General features: G+C 38.8%; 1 protein-coding gene and 1 long non-coding RNA gene across 51 annotated transcripts in view; both read right to left on the bottom strand.

Annotated features, from left to right (window-relative positions):
* The window catches only part of WNK1 (WNK lysine deficient protein kinase 1), a 126,131-nt gene that overhangs the window by 49,623 nt on the left and 54,173 nt on the right, over nucleotides 1-22,335 (bottom strand). For 49 of the 50 annotated variants that reach the window (XM_081594020.1, XM_081594021.1, XM_081594026.1 and 46 more), the window contains 2 exons: nucleotides 19,123-19,343; nucleotides 17,075-17,232 (listed from right to left, as the gene is read on the bottom strand). In XM_081594020.1, coding sequence (XP_081450146.1) covers nucleotides 17,075-17,232; nucleotides 19,123-19,343 — 379 coding nt within the window. Of the gene's footprint in view, nucleotides 1-17,074; nucleotides 17,233-19,109; nucleotides 19,344-22,335 lie in introns of all 50 variants that reach the window. The other variant, XM_081594039.1, reaches the window with a different exon arrangement.
* On the bottom strand, nucleotides 4,733-9,918 carry LOC145546646 (uncharacterized). Its single transcript, XR_014083095.1, has 2 exons — nucleotides 8,315-9,918; nucleotides 4,733-6,515 (listed from the first exon to the last, which is right to left on the bottom strand). It is a non-coding gene; the product is annotated as an uncharacterized LOC145546646 (long non-coding RNA).

Here is a 22,335-nt window from a genome sequence, read left to right as displayed (position 1 = left end):
AAGAGTACTAAGGAAGATAAATTGGGCTAATGTTTTACACATAAGGAAACCTAAGTTAAAGACTGGCACCCTGTCCCTTCACTCTTCCAGAGCTAGCAACCTGCCAACTCCAGAAACACTCTTCCTCACTGCTGTGATTCACAAGACCTCTCTTCAGGCAGAAGTGCCGTAAAATGTTTCTTTGACATGAAATAGCAGCTTGTTATTCTGCATTACACAAAAGTACTTCTTCAATAGCTAATGTATATCCATTTAAGACACCTTTGGGATTAAAATTATATATTTTCATAAACAAAACAAAAAAGGTGACTTTTATGCAATCTTAACTGGAGAACAAAAAGAAAAAACAATAATTGTGATTCTCCAAGGGTACATCAGAGTTGATACTTAAAAAAAAAAAACCTGACATAAATCTTTATAAAATATGTTGCTTTATTTAAGAAAAACTCTAAACATATATGGATCTCACAGACTGAGTTTTTCTGTCAATTCTATATACTTGTAATTTGCAGCTAATCTGCTGGAAAAATAAAAGTGAGTCATAAAATAGTATCCTCCGGTTCAATCTTCTAGCTCTTAAAAACTGTCAGCACTTGCTTCTTAAAAACTTAAGCTGCAGTGTGTGTCAGGGTAACATTTTTCTCTTCCTAAGAGTAAAAATTTTCCTAACCACTCAGAATTGAGGAAAGACTCCTTCCTCCTCATAGAAAATGCTGTATAAGTTAACTAAACTGCAGAACTAATCTATTCTGAAAAGCATTCTGAACTAACAATCCCAATACTTTAACTGAAACCTTCCATACATAGATATCACAACACGCCTTTGGTATATATTGGAAATTCTTACCCACCTCATTTACACAATCCTTTTGAGAGCAGCAGCAGCAATGAGAATTTACGAAGACAAACACTGAGCAAAAATCTCTCTTTGTAAAATCCATCAGAAAAGGCAAAACGGACTTGTTAGAGGAAAATGGGGGGGGGGGATTGTATAAGATTTAAGTTAACAGGATAATTTAGCCCACAGCATAAGCAAGGCAGACATCAAAATCAGGCTGAAGCTGAATTTCCTGGTTAACACTAGCCATGCTTCCGCGACTCTCAAATATGGGTTTGCTCTGCTCAGCCAACAATCTCCTTATTACTTACTGATCAGCCCTTTAAACACAACTACATGCCGAACAGCAGGCAAACTTATTCTGCTACTCCTCCTCCTGCCTCTCCTCCAACAGCAGCAGGTCCCTAGACAAACAAGATTCTTCACTGGCTCAAAGCTCCACCCCCACCATGTCCACAGGTTCTGCCTCCTTGACACCAATACCTACAGTAGAAATCTGTTTATCTAAACACCCCCTTCCCCTTACTCCTGTTGAAACTAAGCTTCAAAAGAAAATGGGGAATGAATTCAGTGACCAAATTGTAAACTGAGAATATACAGCCTAAAGAACACTGGACAAGAAAACCCCAATACTGGGGTTGAGCTCCCAGTATAGAGTTCAGCCTATAGATACCAAGTCTGTGTGACCGGAGCCATATTCTTTAAACTCACTTGAAAAGTGAGTGTAACAGTACCTGTTTACCTAATTTAGAAAGTGGTGACATTAAGGTAAACTGTCTTACCACGGTCTCATGGTACGTTAAAAAAATTTAAACAGCTGTGAATCAGTACACAGAAGTGGTAAGAATTTATTTGTCTCCTTTTCCTCTCCTAAAAGCCTTAATGTATAGATCTACCTAAAGACATCTCCATTTGCCAAGAAGAGCTCATGGACCCAAATGACTACTGCTTTGATCCTGGTGATAAAGGAAAGGTTTTTCTTCATGGCATTTAACAAAGATGACAGAAAAAGCACTGCTCATGGCAGTGTTACGATGGGTAACAACCAATTGCCGTCCCTTGTAATGTGGTAAGCCTGAATCCCCATCAAGACAGTGGATACTAAACTTCAATCACTCAGGAACAGTAGCATAATGGCCTAGAAGTTATTTGATAGGAATGTCTCTATTCTAAAGACTAGAAATGACTATTAATTCTAACAATTTTCCTGCTCAACATAACTCATCACTACCAAGCACACTAAGTAGGTAGTGCAGAAGGTCAATACTGGTCCTAACTATAGCATGTAGTCCACCACTACCTTTAACTTCGGTGTTTGAGCAAGCCTGCTCAAGACTATGCTTAGATAGTGAAAATGAGACAGAGGAAAACAGGTATCATGTTCTCTGCTTCATAGGTTTATCAGATATAAGTACGTGAGAATGTCTTTAAAACTTTACTGTGCAACAAACAAAACCAAAACTGAGGCAGCTTTTTTTGGACAAAGGTAAAACGTAGGCACAAATATCTAACTCTGTGAAGACCAGCATTTTTAATATATCAAAATTAAGAGTTCTCACTATGTACAATAAAATACCATTCACATACATGTAACAGTTTATAGGTCTAAATCGTCCTTCTCTTCAACTCTGCCTTTCTCTGGATTTCACCAATTTCTTTCAAAGGCATCATTATTTCCATGATCCAGAATAGAAACCTTACTCATTCTCAGATGCTTCTTCACAACATTTAAGTACTATTATTCTCTGGGAGCTCCTTAAACAAAGAGAAACATTTAAAACAGCAGGTAACAGCAGCTGCTAGTACTCCTATTTTCCCTCCAATGGCTACAGGTCTCTGGCTGGACAAAAGTGAGATTTTTACTGGCTTTGTTACTTCTCAACATCATTGCTTTTTCTGCGTAACAACTGTGACCACCAATCCAGACTGACAACATCAGTTCAGTTCAGTTGCTCAGGCATGTCAGACTCTTTGCAACCCCATGGACTGCAGCACGCCAGGCTTCCTTGTCCACCACGAACCCCCAGAGCTTGCTCAAACACATGTTCATAGAGTCGGTGATGCCATCCAACCATCTCGTCCTCTGTCGCCCCTTCTCCTCCTGCCTTCAATCTTTCCCAGCATCAGTGTTTTTTCCAGAGAGTCAGTTGTCAGTTCTTCACATCAGGTGGCCAAAGTATTGGAGTTTCAGTCCTTCCAATGAATATTCAGGACTGATTTCCTTCAGGATTGACTGGGTATCCCTTTCTCCTCCTGCCTCAATCTTTCCCAGCATCAGGATCTTTTCCAATGAGTCAGTTCTTTGCATCAGGCGGCCAAAGTATTGGAGCATCAGCATCAGTCCTTCCAATGAATATTCAGGACTGATTTCCTTCAGGATTGACTGGCTTGAGCTTGCAGTCCAAGGGACTCAAGAGTCTTCTCCAACATCACAGTTCAAAAGCATCAATTCTTCAGCGCTCAGCTCTCTTTATGGTCCAACTCTTACATCCATATATGACTACTGGAAAAACATAGCTTTGACTAGACGGACCTCAGTCAGCAAAATAATGCCTCCGCTTTTTATTACACTGTCTACATTTGTCCTAGCTTTTCTTCCAAGGAGTAAGTGTCTTTTAATTTCATGGCTGCAGTCACCATTTGCAGTGATTTTGGAGCCCCCCAAAATAAAGTTTGCCACTGTTTCCCCATCTATTTGCCATGAAGTGATGGGACAAATGCCATGATCTTCATTTTTTGAATGTTGAATTTTAAACCAACTTTTTCACTCTCCTCTGTCACTTTCATCAAGAGGCTCTTTGGTTCTTCTTCGCTTTTTGCCATAAGGGTAGTGTCATCTGCATATCTGAGGTTATTGATATTTCTCCTGGCAATATTGATTCCAGCTTGTGCTTCATCCAGCCCAGCAGTTCGCATGATGTACTCTGAATATAAGTTAAACAGGCAGGTTGACACTATACAGCCTTGACGTACTCCTTTCCCAATTTTGAACCAGTCCATTGTTCCATATCCAGTTCTAACTGTTGCTTCTCGACCTGTATAGAGGTTTCTCAGGAAGCAGGTCAGGTGGTCTGGTACTCCCATCTCTTTAAGAATTTTCCACAGTTTGTGGTGATACACACAGTAAAGGCTTTAGCATAGTCAATGAAGCAGAAGTAGATGTTTTTCTGGAATTCCCTTGCTTCTTCTATGATCCAACGGATGTTGGCAATTTGATCTCTGGTTCCTCTGCCTTTTAGAAATCCAGCTTGAACACCCAGAAGTTCTTGGTTTACATACTGTTGAAGCCTAGCTTGGAGAATTTTGAGCATTACTTTGCTAGCATGTGAGACTGCGTGCAATTATGTGGTAGTTTGAACATTCTTTGGCATTGCCTTCCTTTGGGATTGGAATGAAAACTGATCTTTTCCAGTCCTCTGGCCACTGATGAGTTTTCCAAATTTGCTGGCATATTGAGTGCAGCACTTTCACAGCAGCATCTTTCAGGATCTGAAATAGCTCAGCTGGAATTCCATCACCTCCACTAGCTTTGTTCACACTGATGCATCTTAAGGCCCACTTGACTTCACACTCCAGGATTTCTGCCTCCAGATGAGGGATCACACCACCATGGTTATCTGGGTTATTAAGATCTTTTGTGTATAGCTCTTCTGTGTATTCTTGCCACTTCTTAATATCTTCTGCTTCTGTTGGTATTCCATCCCATTTCTGTCCTTTATTGAGCCCATCTTTTCATGAAATGTTCTCTTGGTATCTCTAATTTTCTTGAAGAGATCTTTAGTCTTTCCCATTCTATTGTTTTCCTCTATTTCTTTGCCTTGATCACTTAGGAAGTCTTTCTTATCTCTCCTTGCTATTCTTTGGAACTCTGCATTCAGATGGATATATCTTTCCTTTTCTCTTTTGCTTTTAGCTTCTCTTCTTTTCTCAGCTATTTGTAAGGCCTCCCTCCTCAGACAACCATTTTGCCGTTTTGCATTTCTTTTTCTTGGGGGTGGTTTTGATCCCTGCCTTCTGTAAATGTTACGAACCTCCATAGTTCTTCAGGCACTCTGTCTATCAGATCTAATCCCTTGAATCTATTTGTCACTTTCAGTGTATCATTCTAAGGGATTTGATTTAGGTCATACATGAATAGTCTAGTAGTTTTCCCTCTTTTCTCCAATTTAAGTCTGATTTTTGCAATAAGAAGTTCACAATTTGAGCCACTGTCAGCTCTCAGTCTTGTTTTTGTTGACTGTATAGCGCTTCTCCATCTTCGGCTGCAAAGAATATAATCAATGTGATTTCACTATTGACTCTCCAGTGATATCCACGTTAGTCGTCTCTTGTGTTGTTGGAAGAGGGTGTTTGCTATAATCAGTGCTTTCTCTTGCCAAAACTCTGTTAGCCCTCCTTCATTTTGTACTCCAAGGCAAAACTTGCCTGTTAGAGGTATCTCTTGACTTCCTACTTTTTCATTCCAGTCCCCTAGGATGAAAGGGACATCTTTTTTGGTGTTGGTTCTAGAAGGTCTTGTAGGTCTTCATCTACATCTGTCAACACCTCACCTCCTTAAACCAAGACCAAGTTAAGATGCGCCTCACTGATGTTTTTCTCTCCAGTATTTATTTTACACTATGGCCTGTTCAATCACCCAGCTTCATCCAATCATCTGACACTTAACCATTTCCAATCGTCTGATATCATTTAATTCATATTACATGACTCAAATATGGTTAATAATTCCCCATACTTACAAGATGGCCATAGGATCAGAGAGCTAGAAAGAATCTGAGCTAGAGTCCCTACCTGCTCACACAAGACAACTGAAGGCCAGAAGGATTAATGCCATGTCAAGGTCAGAATTCAGTACCTCATGGAACCTATCAGGAGTCATGTCCAGCCCAGTCTGGTATGTAACAGACACCTAGTAGATACACTGCATCATCACCAGCACCGAGAATACACAGAATATATTCTAGGGGGTAAGTGCCTAGTCAATGGTAAAGTAAAAATGAGAATCCATATTCAATAATGTCTAGTTCAATGTTTCAGTCCATATTACAGTACTTTTAATTAACTTAACCTGGGGCAAAAGCCCTCATAAGCCAACTTCTACCTACTCCTCTACTCCTATCTCCCCAAGTAAGTCCAGTCAAACTGGTTACTTTTTCACTGAATACTGCACATTTTCACAAGCATATTCTTTCTACTGCCCCCTTTTTTAGTCAACTGAGTCCTATCTCAGTATTCAAGATACAACTCAAACCACCCAGAGACAAGAAACAACTACAGTGTATCTGTATCAACCTTCTGGCACATAGATTATCTACAAGATCCCAGGAAGCTCAACACTGTACTTAAAACATAGACGCACTGTACTCAAAACATAGATGCAACCATCTTTCTACACCCTATCAGTTTTACTTGTAGTCTAATGCTGTGAGAATTACAGATCAACATTTAGTTGGGATAAGTAAAATTAGTTTTTCTGAAAAATTCTCAAACAAGGATTTCAAAACTGTTGTTTAGCATCTAAAATGTTGGGAATGATTTCCAACTCTGTGGTTTAAGATTAATGGTCTGATTTATTGAGTATTAAAAGGAGTATGTCAAGGCTGTATATTGTGACCCTGCTTATTTAACTTATATGCAGAGTACATCATGAGAAACGCTGGGCTGGAAGAAACACAAGCTGGAATCAAGATTGCCAGGAGAAATATCAATAACCTCAGATATGCAGATGACACCACTCTTATGGCAGAAAGCGAAGAAGAACTGAAGAGCCTCTTGATGAAAGTGAAAGAGGAGAGTGAAAAAGTTGGCTTAAAGCTCAACATTCAGAAAACTAAGATCATGGCATCAGGTCCCATCACTTCATGGGAAATAGATGGGGAAACAGTGCAAACAGTGTCAGACTTTATTTTGGGGGGCTCCAAATTCACTGCAGATGGAGATTGCAGCCATGAAATTAAAAGACGCTTATACCTTGGAAGGAAGGTTATGACCAACCTAGATAGCATATTGAAAAGCAGAGACATTACTTTGCCAACAAAGGTCCGTGTCTAGTCAAGGCTATGGTTTTTCCAGTAGTCATGCATGGACGTGATAGCTAGATGGTGAAGAAAGCTGAGTGCCGAAGAATTGATGCTTTTGAACTGTGGTGTTGGAGAAGACTCTTGAGAGTCCCTTGGACTGTAAGAAGATCCAACCAGTCCATTCTAAAGGAGATCAGTCCTGGGTGTTCACTGGAAGGACTGATGTTGAAGCTGAAACTCCAATACTTTGGCCACCTCATGTGAAGAGTTGACTCATTGGAAAAGACGCTAATGCTGGGAAGGATTGGGGGCAGGAGGAGAAGGGGACGACAGAGGATGAGATGGCTGGATGGCATCACCAACTTGATGGACATGGGTTTGGGTAGACTCCGGGAGTTGGTGATGGACAGGGAGGCCTGGCGTGCTGTGATTCATGGGGTCGCAAAGAGTCGGACACGACTGAGAGACTGAACTGAACTGAACTGAAGACCCTTTAATATTAATCAAATCACAAGAGAGTAGAATGACTTTGAAAATCATGCAAAATGTTCCCAGGATACACAAGATAATACACAAAAGTTTTTGCTTATGTGTATAATCTAAATTTACTGGGTGGAAATAGGAGTAAAATTTATAAAGCAATCATTTCAGCTAATTCCAAGTGGATTTAGATCTCTGGGATATCACCAAAACAATTCCAACTGCTAAAGAAAAAAATATAAAGTTTTTCTCAACTTTTCAATCCCTATCTAATCAGGAATCAGCTTCACGTGTTTCTGTAAAAAAGTAGGCTGAAATGCAATCTGTTATATAAAGACCAAAAGGAATTTCACTCCAACTGCTTTAATTCTGTTTTTCCCAGGCAGAATGTTCGAACCTTGCAATCCAAAGGCTAATGGAATCAGTGACAAAGTCAAATTACACAAACAAAGTAATTAAAAATCCCCATTATTTCTACCTTGGTTGTCAGGAGGCTGGATTCAGCCAGATTCTTACTGGTATGAACCATTAGTTTACAGGAATTTGAACAAACCTTATGATCCCACTGGAAAACAAGCCTTTTCAAACTCCCTACCAAATCTGACTGGCTCTATCCAAGGCAATTAGCTGACCTCCTGATTCCCGGAGGCTGACTACTCTCTGGATCCAGGGGAGCCTGTGCACTGCTCCAAACACAAATGCACTATCCTCCCACATCAAAAACTGATGCCACCGCGACTCCTTTACTCGCAGACAAAAATTATGCTAAGTACATCAGCACTCTTATTTGGATCTTTTCATTGCCAGTGGGGGGAAAATTCAAGATAACTTCAGCTTTTCTCTTTTGAACAGGGGCTCAAACTCATGACACCAATGTTAGACTTACCAATCTTAGACTCAAGGTGTATATTGTCACCCTGCTTATTTAATGTCTATGCAGAGTACATCATGCGAAATGCTGGGCTGGATGAAGCACAAACTGGAATTAAGATTGCCGAGAGAAATATCAATAACAACCTCAGATATGCAGATGACACTACCCTTATTGCAGAAAGCAAAGAACTAAAGAACCTCTTGATGAAAGTGAAAGAGGAGAGTGAAAAGGCTAGCTTTAAAACTCAACATTCAAAAAACAAAGATCATGGCATCTGGTCCCATCACTTCATGGCAAATAGATGGGGAAACAATGAAAACAGTGACAGATTTTATTTTCTTGGGCTCCATCATCACTGCAGATGGTCACTGCAGCCATGAAATTAAAAGACGTTTGCTCCTTGGAAGAAAAGCTATGACAAACCTAGACAGTGTAATAAAAAGCAGAGACATTACTTTGCTGACTAAGGTCCGTCTAGTCAAAGCTATGGTTTTTCCAGTAGTCAGCTATGGATATGAGAGTTGGACTATAAAGAAAGCTGAGCACCAAAGAATTGATACTTCTGAACTGAGGTGTTGGAGAAGACTCTTGAGAGTCCCTTGGACTGCAAGGAGATCAAACCAGTCAATCCTGAAGGAAATCAGTCCTAAATCGTCATTGGAAAGACTGATGTTGAAGCTGAAGTTACAATACTCTGGCCACCTGATGCAAAGAACTGACTCATTGGAAAAGACCCTGATGCTGGGAAAGAATAAAGGCAGGAGGAGAAGGGCACGACAGGATGAGATGGTTGAATGGCATCACCGACTCAATGGACATGAGTTTGAGCAAGCTCTGGGAGTTGGTGATGGACAGGGAAGCCTGGCGTGCTACACTCCATGGGGTCACAAAGAGTCGACACAACTAAGCGACTGAACTGAACTGAACCCATGTACTCTCAGGTTTTCTCCCTTGAAACCTAGGGGGGAAAAGTTTAAAAACAAAGGCAAGCAAAGGAGTAAATTCTAAGGTTTGTATTAGTGTCTCATTAAGAGATGCTTAAAATGGATTTTAAGATTAACTCTTTTTTTTTTTTTTAACAGAGATAATTCTATGTTTTTATTTTTACTTTATTTGGTTAACTGAGTTACATGCATTGATTTTCTTTTTTTTTTTAATAAATTTATTTATTTTAGTTGGGGGCTAATTACTTTACAATATGGTAGTGGTTTTTGCCATACATTGACATGCATCAGCCATGGGTTTACATGTGTTCCCCATCCTGAACCCCCCTCCCACCTCCCTCCCCATCCCATCCTTCTGGGTCATCCCATTGCCCCAGCCCTGAGCATTGGTCTCATGCATCGAACCTGGAATGGTGTTCTGTTTCACATATGATAATATACATGTTTCAATGCTATTCTCTCAGAACGTCCCACCCTCACCTTCTCCCTCAGAGTCCATAAGACTGTTCTATGCATCTGTGTCTCTTATTCTGTCTCGCATATAGGGTTATCGTTACCATCTTTCAAATTCCATATATATGCATTAGTATACTGTATTGGTGTTTTTATTTCTGGCTTACTTCACTCTGTATAATGGGCTCCAGTTTCAAGATTAACTCTTAAACGGACTAAATTCCATTTAACATGGGATTTTATGCATGCATTTAACACGTACAAAATTAAGGATTTCTGATCCTACAGTTAGTATTTCTCCTTCATGCCCTTGGGCAAAATGTTTAACCTCTGAATCTATTTTCTTACCTGTGAAATGAAAGTATTATCTACTTATCAGAATACAAAAGATTAAAATAAGATAGTATATGTGAAGCACTTTGCAAGTGATTGGCAAGAGGCAAGATAATAAATGCTAGCTCATTTGCACTCATTTAAAACTTAGTGTTAAGTTCATTAAACACATTTTAAACATAGCTATTTGTTGAAAGTCACTAGATAAGAGAATTGAACAAGAGACAGCTTATTTTACTACCTGCCATAATGATGTTAATGCTAATAATAATGGTAATACTTAGTTCAGTTCAGTTTACTCAGTCGTGTCCGACTCTTTCCGATCCCATGGACTGCAGCACGCCAGGCCTCCATGTCCATCACCAAGTCTCGGAGTTTACTCAAACTCATGTCCATTGAGCCGGTGATGCCATTCAACCATCTCATCCTCTGTCGTCCCCCTCTCCGCCTGCCTTCAATCTTTCCCAGCATCAGGGTCTTTTTAAATGAGTCAGCTCTTTGCATCAGGTGGCCAAAGTACTGCAGCATAAGCTTCAGCATCAGCCCTTCCAATGAATATTCAGGACTGATTTCCTTTAGGATGGACTGGTTGGATCTCCTTGCAGTCCAAGGGACTCTCAAGAGTCTTCTCCAACACCACAGTTCAAAAGCATCAATTCTTCGGTGCTCAGCTTTCTTTACAGTTCAACTCTCACATCCATACATGACTACTGGAAAAACCATAGCCTTGACTAGATGGACCATTGTTGGCAAAGTAATGTCTCTGCTTTTCAATATGCTGTCTAGGTTGGTCATAGCTTTTCTTCCAAGGAGTAAGCGTCTTTTAATTTCATGGCTGCAGTCACCATCTGCAGTGATTTTGGAGCCCCCAAAATAAAGTCTGACACTGTTTGAGCTGTTTCCTCATCTATTTCCCATGAAGTGATGGGACCTGATGCCATGATCTTAGTTTCTGAATGTTGAGCTTTAAGCCAACTTTTTCACTCTCCTCTTTCACTTTCATCAAGAGGCTCTTCAGTTCTTCTTCGCTTTCTGCCATAAGAGTGGTGTCATCTGCATATCTGAGGTTACTGATATTTCTCCTGGCAGTCTTGATTCCAGCTTGTGCTTCATCCAGCCCAGCGCTTCTCATGATGTACTCTGCATGTAAGTTGAATAAGCAGGGTGACAATATACAGCCTTGATGTACTCCTTTCACTATTTGGAACCAGTCTGTTGTTCCGTGTCCAGTTCTCACTGTTGCTTCCTGACCTGCGCACAGATTTCTCAAGAGGCAGGTCAGGTGGTCTGGTATTCCCATCTCTTTAAGAATTTTCCACAGTTTGTGGTGATCCACACAGTCAAAGGCTTTGGCGTAGTCAATAAAGCAGAAGTAGATGTTTTTCTGGAACTCTCTTGCTTTTTCCATGATCCAGCAGATTTTGGCAATCTGATCTCTGGTTCCTCTACCTTTTCTAAATCCAGCTTGAACATTTGGAAGTACATGGTTCACGTATTGTTAAAGCCTGGCTTGGAGAAGTTTGAGCATTACCTTACTAGCGTGTGAGTTAGGTACTGACTGCTAACTGTTTTTAGGCACTTTTCTCATTTATCTCACTACCAGTTTAGGCTCAGAGAAGTTAATTAACTTGCCCCAGGTATCACAGCCAGGAAATGACAATGGTGGGATCTGAACACAAGTAGACACACCTCCAGAGCCCATTTCCTCCATGGCAACACTGTGTTTCACTCCCTACAGTTCTGTATTCATGCATTCATCTCACAAATACTGAGTGCCTTGTATCTGCTGGCTCTAAACACTAGGAATATAGCCAAGAATAAGCCAAATAACACCGCCAGCCCAAGAATGTGTTCTGATTGGGGCTTTAGGTAAACACGGTAAGGTTGTGACAAAAGTCATGAAGAAAAAAATGATAAGGAGACAGAAGTAAAGTGTGTGCACATGTAAGGTCATTTTAGATGGATGGGCATGGAAGGCCTCTCTGAGCAAGCCCAGAGAGTAGAACCTGAATGCATGCACATGTACAACAATGACACTCAACAGTTTATCATCAGTGCACCACAGAATATAATTATTCAACTGGTAAATTACACATCTCCACCCTTCACATTGGCAGTTACAGACAGGTTTAAAGGCCCTCAGGTCACAGACTGACACTGCACTAGACATTTATGGATTCAGGACAGAATTTTGATATGAGCAGGGGACCTGGAATAACAGAATAACAAATAACCCCGTTATATTCTAAGATACGTAATCATGGGCTAGTCATTCTGAGCTTCAGACTATTTATTTACAAAATGTAGATAATAGTTCTAAGTAAATCCCTCCTGGCCAGGGTTGTTGGAAGAATTAAATTACATAATATATGCAAAGTGCTTAATGCAATGTCTGAGGCTAGCATGTACATGTGTTAATATTTACACTGCTAACATGTTATTTACATGGCAGTTGTACCACTGCAAGGTCAGAAATAGTTTCCAAGGTTATTTCAGTAGAGTCATCACTATTGCTTATATAATCATATAAATCACTGTATAACCTAGGTACTTAAAACTCTCCACACATTTATCTCAGCACCCAAAACATGAAAAAAAAAAAAAAAAGCGAGAAAATTAAAAAAGGACTAATAACATTGCCCCTTTTATTTCTTCAATGGAAGTCAGAGATGGGAACGGAGGTTGGTGAAACCAAGACAGCACTTCCCAGATAAGAAATATAATAATTGACAGTACAGAATAATGAACTGTAGATAATATGGAACTCAATTTTCATAGCTAAGAGGAAAAATAAAGAACAAGTAAATGCTTTCAGTATCCTTAGAAATTAAGGATTCCAACAGTTCCAACTGACTTAATACCTCAAGCTTTTTATTCCAACTTTTCTGCAGCTTGACTTGTTTACTATTTTGTGTTTTTAAAAAGCAACTCCTGAATCAGACAGAAAAAAACACAATTAAACAGGGTTAGATTTCGAAGTCAATTTGGTTACTTATAATGTTAGTAAAAATGTTCCATGAATAATGGAACAAAAATTTATTCAAATAACATTTGCTATTACAATAGTCTTTTTTTTTTTTTTAATTTAACCAAAAATAAGGTATACAGACCTGGAAGGGACCTGTGGTGATCACTGTTCCAGCTCACACTTCTCAAACTTTAACATACACACGAAGTATCTTTGGATCTTGTGAAATGCTGGTTTTGACCCAATCCGTCTGGGATGGAGCCAAAATTTTACATTTTTGGGGACTGTACATTGCAGACCAAAGATCTAAATAGTGATGTGAGAACTGATGGAAGAACACATGAATAGAGGACTTTATCAAATGCCTTTCTAATCCTGGAATTCTGACTCTATCAAAGTTACTGTTTTCTGCATAATTTGTACCAAATAGTTTTTCCCATTCTACAGAATATATTGTGTATGTACATATATAAAAAGTGTATCAGTTTCTAAGACACTACTTGATTTCACATCAGTAGGATAAAGTTAATATTTCTAAGGTGACCTTATTTTGCAGGATAAATTCAACTCCTCGAAACCTACTAGTGTCCGACTTGACTATTATCTGGGATTCCTTTAACTGAATCATTTATTCTTCAAAATATCACTGAGTACTTACAACACGCTGAATGCTATGCTACAAACACAACACTGTAAGCAAAGATTTAATAAATCAGGCTCTAGGACAGTACCTTTTAAAACACTGTACATTTCATCCCTTCTGTTCCCAACTCCTCTCCAGGTGAGGGTGGCTATAGGTTCAAACAGTTTAAACAATGAGAAAAGGAAGAAACTACAGAAATATAAAGGACATTCATATAATGCAATATTGTTCAGCCATAAAAAGGACTGAAGAACCAATTCATGCTAAAACATGGATAAACCCTGAAAACACTATGCTATATCAAAGCATAACACAAAAACAAAGTGTAACACAAAAGACCATATATTTAATGATTATATTTGTATGAAATGTGCATAACAGGTAAGTCAAATCCACAGAGACAGAAAGCACATTAGTGGTTGTCAGAGGAACGACCACTAATGGGTATAGGGCTTCTTTCTGGAGGTGACAGAAAGGTTCTGGCATTAGTGGCGATGACTGCAGAACACTGAATACACTAAAACCCACTGAATTTTACACCTTAAAATGATTTAAAACAGTTAATTTTATGGTATGTAAATTTTTATCTTAAAAAAACCCCCACACAACCCATTGGGAGACTGAAAAAAGGGTAAATACCATACTAAGACTATGAAAACTGTGATGTTGGTCTTCCTAGGGTCTATTAAGGTAACACCAGACTTTTTCATTTGAGAAAGGGATTCTCCTCTCAACTGAGCTAGAGCTTGCATTTGCAAATAAAGATTCATCTGTTAATTGATTACAGTGTTTCAAATGCATTATCTTAAAGTCAAATTAATTCCTCTCCTTTACTTTTACCAAATAACTGCTTATATAAACTTTTACCTGATTTTATGGCAGTGCTGTCTGTGCCTGACAGTCTGAAGTCAAAGAACTCAAACCATTGGTTTTAGCCCTGAGCCTCTGGTGAACAGGTTTTTACCCAACAGGGTTGACTCCATCCTTCACATACTCATCTTACAGTCATTATTTTAACTAGGTAAGCATATTTGGTGGGTAAGTATGGAATAGGGTAGAATTTAATACAGGTCCTTCATTCTGCATTAAAAAAAACTGGTACTACCGTGTAATTTATAACTTAATTTCTTTAAATCGCAGAGTTATTTTTTGGACTTCATTTAACAAAAAGAAACTAAAATTCCATGATCCCTTGAGATATTTTAAGTACCAACCTTTATTTGTTTAGAGAAATAATCAGGAGTTGAATTCACAAGATTAATCAGAGACACCTACCCCTAGACCACCCAGTAATGCCTGGGCAGTGTCTCTGACAGCAAAGCACTATCTGATGATTCTTAACAAAATCTACCAAGTTTCAAATTAGAAATACTGCAAGATCCACAAAGAAGGGCAGTAGCTGAAAGAGACAGTAGAGAATGTTTAACTACATGGCTAGCTTATGTGTACTTCACTCTTCTGATCTGTTCACGATCAAAACATTCAGAATTGCTGGAAGGTAAACAAAGTATTTCTGTGAATAGGTCTTTGTATTTAAAAATCTAGAATGATCACCTCAAGCAGTAATACTAGGTTTACGATGCTATTTATTCTTTGGCAATAGAATAAATACGGCCAGTGAAAAACGGTTATTACATTAAAATCTCTTATGTTCTCACCACTGAAGTGATAATTCTACTCTTAAGAGAGAGAAAACACTGCCTACAGATTATCAGAGCTGATTACTGAAGTAGCTACTTGCACACAGAGATTCTCCTGTCTACTCCAGGTACAGAGGCTAACAGCATTCCAACAGAACATCACCACTACTTCGGCAGATTGGTGATTATTTACAGAACTCTTCAGAGAACTTTTTAAGTTTTGGTGGCACATGTTTAGGTGTTGGCAACTTTCTGTTAAGAGCCAAACAGTACATAATTTAGGCTTTTTGAACTAAACAGTCTGTTGCAATTACTCGACTCTACTATTGTAATATGTGAAAACAGACATAGAAAATACAGAAACAAATGAGTGGCTGTCTTTACTTTCTTTACGGATACTGAAATTTGAATTTCACATAATTTCCACATGTCATCACATATTATTCTTCTTTTGATTTCCCCTTCAACCATTTAGGAATGCAAAAAGCATTCTTAGCTCATGAGCTGTACAAAAATGGGTAGCAGGATGGATTTGGCCCATGAACCTTTGCTAATTCCTGGTTTAGAGTATAATGGAATGAAGAAAAGTTACAGATGGTTTAAGTGAGTAAATAAATTACACTAACCATTCTACATACAAACTGTAAATTTTACAGTCCTAAAATTAAGGTATTTAACTTCATAATCAAGTTCAATATTCAGTTGGATCTCCGTTCAGAGGATATGTATTTACAAAGGGTATTTTCATATTATTATTTGTTTTCATAAAGATTAAGTGGAAAAGAACACCTTAGCTTAACTGAATTCTAATCTATAAAGAAAACTGATCTCTCATCCATCCTCTTTGGCCACCTCTACTCCAATCCTTTATTTCAGTCTACTAGTTATTCCTTCAGATTACTGCAATACCTCTTAACTGGGTTTTCAGCTTTCATTCGAGTTTCCTCATATATCCATCCTCTATACTGCAGTCAAAATAATCTTTTAAAAATTTAGGTCTGATATTACAACACCTACCAAGTGTGGGATCTTCTTTTTTTGGCTGTACTGAGTGGCTTGTGGAATCTTAGTACCCAGTCCAGGGAATGAACCTATGCTCTCAGTAGTGAAGATGCAGAGTCCTAACCACTGGACCGCCAGGGAAGTCCCATGACACCTAGCACATCTTACAGTGGCTGCAATGGTTCCCCCAGTGCTCAAGCACAGTCTCAACTTTCCTTTCCTCCCTTATCCCTTGTCTCTTCTTTTTCCTATTTCCAAACTGCAGACATACAAATTATAGATTTTTTCCCATGCAGTATTATCTTAGTCTCTCCCTATTTCACATAATTTTCCTAACCTGTTCAAACTCAATCAGGCACAACTCCTACATGCTTTGTTACATACTGACCCTAGGAAAACTGTTTTTATACCCTGTGGTAACTGTTTGGTTTACTTGTTTGTTCTCCTTCACTGAGTAGTAAGCTCTTGATAGACAGGTTTGTCTTTTACTTAACAATAATATTCAATACCTAGGATCTAGAAAGAAGTCTGGAACATAACAGAGACGTAAATATTTGTTGGATGAACCCATGAGCTATTATGGGTTGAACAGTGTCACCCCCACAAAAGATATGTTAAAATTCTAACCCTCAGTATCTCAGAATGTGATCTTATTTGGAAACAGGATCACTACAGGTGCAATTAGTTAGAAGAGCCCAATCTGGAGTGGGCTGGACACAACACAATCTGACCAGTGTCCTTATAAAAAGAGGAGACACAGAGAGATGAGGGGTGAACACCATGTGATGCTTTCTACTGTTGTTCCCTTCTGTATGGTTTGATGTTACCCAGCTTCTTGGATATGGCCTAAGATCACTGGTCAATTCTAACAGGACTTACACTGGTCACTCGACGGTAGATCTGTGCAGCGTTCTGGCATTCTGAGTAGGGGTATTCAGATGTGGCCATCTCGAGCATGCACATCCCAAAAGCATAAACATCAACGGATTCATCATACTTCTCTTCATACATCTCAGGGGCCATGAACTCTGGGGTACCTTAAATTAAAAGAATGATTCAGACTCAATGTGAGGAGAAACCGCAGATGAACTCATGGGGAGGGGGGACAGCAGAGGGGCTGACCTGTGAGGGAGAAGAAAGTGGAAGGGGTAAAGATGAAAGACAGACAGGTAGGAAGTGGGGGGAGAGGAGAGAAATCACCTTAGTCTGCTCCATCAAATCTGTTACAGACCTCTCACAGCAATTCCTTTATAAAAAGTAAGTAGAGGACCATGTATCTGTTTATTTACTGTTTCAAGTGGATTACTGTTCTACAATGTCAAAATAGAGCCTCACATAAAAGATAAACTGATATAACTCATACGAAAACAAATGGAAGAAAAAGGTAAGAGAACAGCAAAGCGTAAAGTAGAGAAAATGGCATCTATCTGTAAGACAGGATGATAGGTTAAAAAGATAAAAATACTTGTCTGCCCCCTACTGTATGAGAGCTGTAAGGTTAACATTTAGAGCTAGTCTCTTGCCAGTAACAGTCCATTGATCAATTTCACTTTTAAGGCAGCTCTGCAGTAAAAAAAAAAAAACAAAACCTGACATTCAGTGCATTTTTAAAATAATACAGTGTAAACATCTGTGAGGCCACTTACTCTCCCCGCAGTTCGCAAATCTACTGCAGATGTAAGAAATGCAGTGAGGGACCCTACAGACACACACACACCATTCAGTCTGCATTTGTGTTCTCATACTGAATTAAGAGTGCGGAGTGTGTGATTCTACACACCAAGTTTCCAATGTTTCCAAAGAAATTAAGCCCAGATACCTCAAATTACAGAACATTTCTAAGAACAGGCTTGCATAATACAGTTTAAACAAGAAAGAAGGAAAAACTCTTGGGCCAGAGATTAACATACCAAAGACAATCAAAGAACCATTTCCTATAAGGAAGGCAGAAGGGAAATTCAGCTTTAAGTAACTCCCCAGAACACTATTTTATAAGGATGTGCCAATTACTGGTATTCTATGTTCTTTCTTATTACAACATAGGATTCTAGCCCACTTAAAAATGAGTAGTTTTCTTACTGTTGTCATTGTCACCTTTTGAGAGAATAGAGAGTTCATGAAGATTTCAAGCTTTCAAACTGTCACACCCTCTTCAGAAGGGAAAGCGTATAAAACTATAGGCATTAAACTGTATTTCCAGCAGCAATGCCCTAACACACAGCCTTGTCCTGTAAATCAGTGATTGTCGAGGAGGACAATTTGCCCCACAGGGGACATATTTGGCTGTCACGACTGGAGGGAGGTGGACAAAGGGGCATGCTACCGGCATCTAGAGACCAGGGATGCTGTTAAGTCATCTTACAACGCACAAGACGGTCCTTACAACAAAGAACTGTCCAAACCAAAATGTAAATAGTACTGAGACTGAAAACTGTTTTAAGTAGATCTTTTGAACAGTAGAAGAAAAAGTTGATAATGAACCATTATATTTTTACATTTTAAAATAGTTTTAATAGGCAGATTTTTTTTTGAATACACATATATCCAACAGACCTTTTCAGAAACTAAATTATATATAAATTCAATTTCTTTCATGGGGAAAGTTAACACAGTTTATCTATTATATAAGTAAGTGTATGATACTAAACATCAACAAAATGACCCAGGAAGGTGATAGTTCTATTACATAAGGTTTTGTCAACAAAGTTCACCTTATTTCTCTTCATATAACTTCACAAAACAACAATTGTCTTCAGCATGCTTCTAGAGGCATAAATACAGAGAACTACATATCACTTCCTGAGTTCAAGCTATGAATTTCTGAAGGTTTATTTCACATTATAAAAGCTCTGACAGAGTCAGGTTTCTAAATAAAGTGAATGTCAGAAAGCCAGGTAAGACTTTCACAAGGTACCTGTGAAACGTACCTATCACACTCTTGGCAAAAGAAGCCCGCTTCAGGGTGGCCAGACCTAGGTCGCCAATCTTGACTGAGCCTGTGGGGCCAGTGATAAAAATGTTGTCACACTTAAGATCCCGGTGAATAATAGGTGGAGTTCGAGTATGAAGAAATTGAAGTCCTTTAAGAATCTGACGGCACCAGCTTCTCAAAACTTTGATCTTCATCACCTTAAACCTTTTCAGGTACCTAGAGAAGGCAACACCAAACAGGTTATCGATGATATGCGTTTACTGCTTTTAAGAGTTCTATTAAATTCTAGCATATCTGAGATGGGAATATCAAATTTGGAGACTATTAAGATTCAGTAACTTAAGGTTAGTACTACTTTTAGCAAGGCTAAAGGGGATAGGATAACAGTAGTTGGCAAGCAAATTCTGATAACAAAGCACAAAAAACAAATTCCTTAAAATTAGATCACTGCTAAGATGACTGACAAGAGGTACAGTTTGACTTCTGGTAAATGGTAGAGCAACCCTTACTGGATGCAGATATAAACTCCAGTGAATATACATGCGCCAACGAACACACACACACACACCTGAAGATTATATCAGAATCAGGCACAAATTGGAAGGGAGGACACATGAGAAAAAAGGGTAAGCACTAGTCTGTGCAGGTTGCTCAAACCTGGACACAACCCTGTAGCTTTACTGGCTGAGGAATAAATACGAGGACAGAGTTGAAGATGGCCGCAGCATCACAACTTTCTACAATAAAAGTCCGTCCAATTCAATATCCACTAGACACATTTAAATGGATTAGATACATTAAACTTAAAAAGGTCATCTCCCAGCTGCACCAGTCACATTTCAAGTGCTCAACAATTGCACATGGCAAGTGGCTACCATTTTGGACGGTACAGATTATAGAACATTTCCATCACCACAGAAAGTTCTGTTGGACAGCAGAAATCTAGAAAGGTGGCGGGGGTGGGGGAATCCAGAAAGGAGGTACAGAAGGGGCACTCCAAGTTCTGCATATTTACTCTGCCCAAATCTCTGGCTAACCTCTGAAATATGTGTGTATGCAGCAGATTACAAGCAGCCCAGCTAATGCTAAAAGAACAGAGTTTTCTGACGAACTGAGGTCACATGCTATCTCATCTGGAAATACTCAGGGAAAAAAATGAAGCACACAAATGGTAAATATAAAAGAATACACGTTCCTAGCACTATCTTTATGTTACATGTGACTACCTAAAGGAAAATTTATAACACTGTGTTACAGGATCTATACAACAGACATATATAACATAAAGCTTAAAGCATAAATTATAAGTAATAGAGATAAATGGGCCTATCTTTGTGCAAGTTTTATTTTACATGAAATCGTACCGTATCAACTATAAGCATGCTGTGAAAAGTTAAAGATTTAAATTTAAATAAAGATTTAAACTGCTAAATAAAATACCTAAAATGTACACATACACACAAGGAAGTTTAACTAAAAAGCTGATATAGAAACTAATACGAAATTTAAAAACAAATTTAAAAATGAAATTCTGCTTCACTTGGCGGGGGGACATGAGATAATTAAAGAAAACTTATGATGAAAGTTGGTATTATGGTTTAAAAATATACAGTTAATCCTGGAGGATGAGCAAAAGTTTGTCAAAGAAGGGGAGTAAGGCATTTACTGAAATGAAGGAAATGTTCTGTATGTTAACAGTTGTTTTTTTTTTAACAGTTTTGATCAAAACTCATCAAATGATAGAACTATGATTAATATTTTCACTGCTTATAAATTTCATTATAAGGAAAAATCAAGCATATAAAATACTGGAACTTCGATGAAATGTGTACTCAAGTGTTTACTGACGTCTGCAGCTTAATCTGGAATAAAAAAAGGGGGGGATGACTCGATGAACATATCTGGTAAAGCAAACTCAACAGAAGTTACTAAATTAAAGAGTCTAGGGAGAGACCACGTATGTGTTCACTATATAATTCTTTCAACTTTTATGTATAATTGAAAAAGTTTAGAATAAAATCTTGGGAAATGTCAATTATATCTCATTACAACTTGAAAAAAAAAAGAATACACACACATATATAAATATATACATTTAAGCTTACACATGCATGAAGAAACAATGAAAAATAAGAATTAAAATTATGATTTTTTAAGAGAAAAAATATTGGGAAAAAGGTGAGGCTAGCTTGTATCTCTTTCACATTTATAAAATGATAAAATACAGTAGATTGTCTATTAACCTTATACGGAGAAGGCAATGGCACCCCACTCCAGTACTCTTGCTTGGAAAATCCCATGGATGGAGGAGCCTGGTAGGCTGCAGTCCATGGGGTCACTAAGAGTCGGACACGACTGAGCGACTTCAATTTCACTTTACACTTTTATGCATTGGAGAAGGAAATGGCAACCCACTCCAGTGTTCTTGACTGGAGAATCCCAGGGACGGCGGAGCCTGCTGGGCTGCCATCTATGGGGTCGCACAGAGTCGGACATGACTGAGGTGACTTAGCAGCAGCATTAACCTTATATCTTATAACCTTATTAAATCTGTTTAGAATCACTGGAATTTTCTATGTAAACAATTACATAACCTGCAAACAGGAGCAGTTTTATTTCTTCCTTTCCCATCTTTATGCTTTTTCCTAGTTTTCCCATTCTTGTTCTGGACAGGCCCTCTAGAATAATATGGAATATAAGCAATGAAAGCAGGCATCTGTGCTTTGTTCCTCATCTCCCGGAAGCAGTGATGTATTAAGTTTTTTCACGGATGCTCTTAGCAGTCTGAGGAAGTTTCCTACCACATCTAGTCTGCTAAGAGTTTTTAGTAACGAATAGATGCTGATTTGTCAAATACTTTGGCCACATATACTGAAATCATCATACAGTTTTTATTCTGTTAATGTGCTGAAAAACATTAATTTCTCCAGTACTCTTGCCTGGAAAATCCCATGGGTGGAAGAGCCTGGTAGGCTGCAGACCCATGGGGTCGCTAGGAGTCAGACATGACTGAGCGACTTCACTTTCACTTTTCCCTCTCATGCACTGGAGAAGGAAATGGCAACCCACTCCAGTATTCTTGCCTGGAGAATCCCAGGGACGGGGGAGCCTGGCGGGCTGCCGTCTATGGGGTCGCACAGAGTCGGACACGACTGAAGTGACTTAGCAGCAAACCAACTTTGCGATTCTGGGATAAACCTTATTTGTC

The sequence above is a fragment of the Giraffa tippelskirchi genome, chromosome 4, assembly GCF_054371585.1.
Source record: "Giraffa tippelskirchi isolate mGirTip1 chromosome 4, T2T-mGirTip1v1.2.pri, whole genome shotgun sequence".
NCBI lineage: Eukaryota > Metazoa > Chordata > Mammalia > Artiodactyla > Giraffidae > Giraffa > Giraffa tippelskirchi.
The sequence above is the reverse complement of the archived record's forward strand: the minus strand, read 5'-3'. Positions and strand labels throughout refer to the sequence as shown.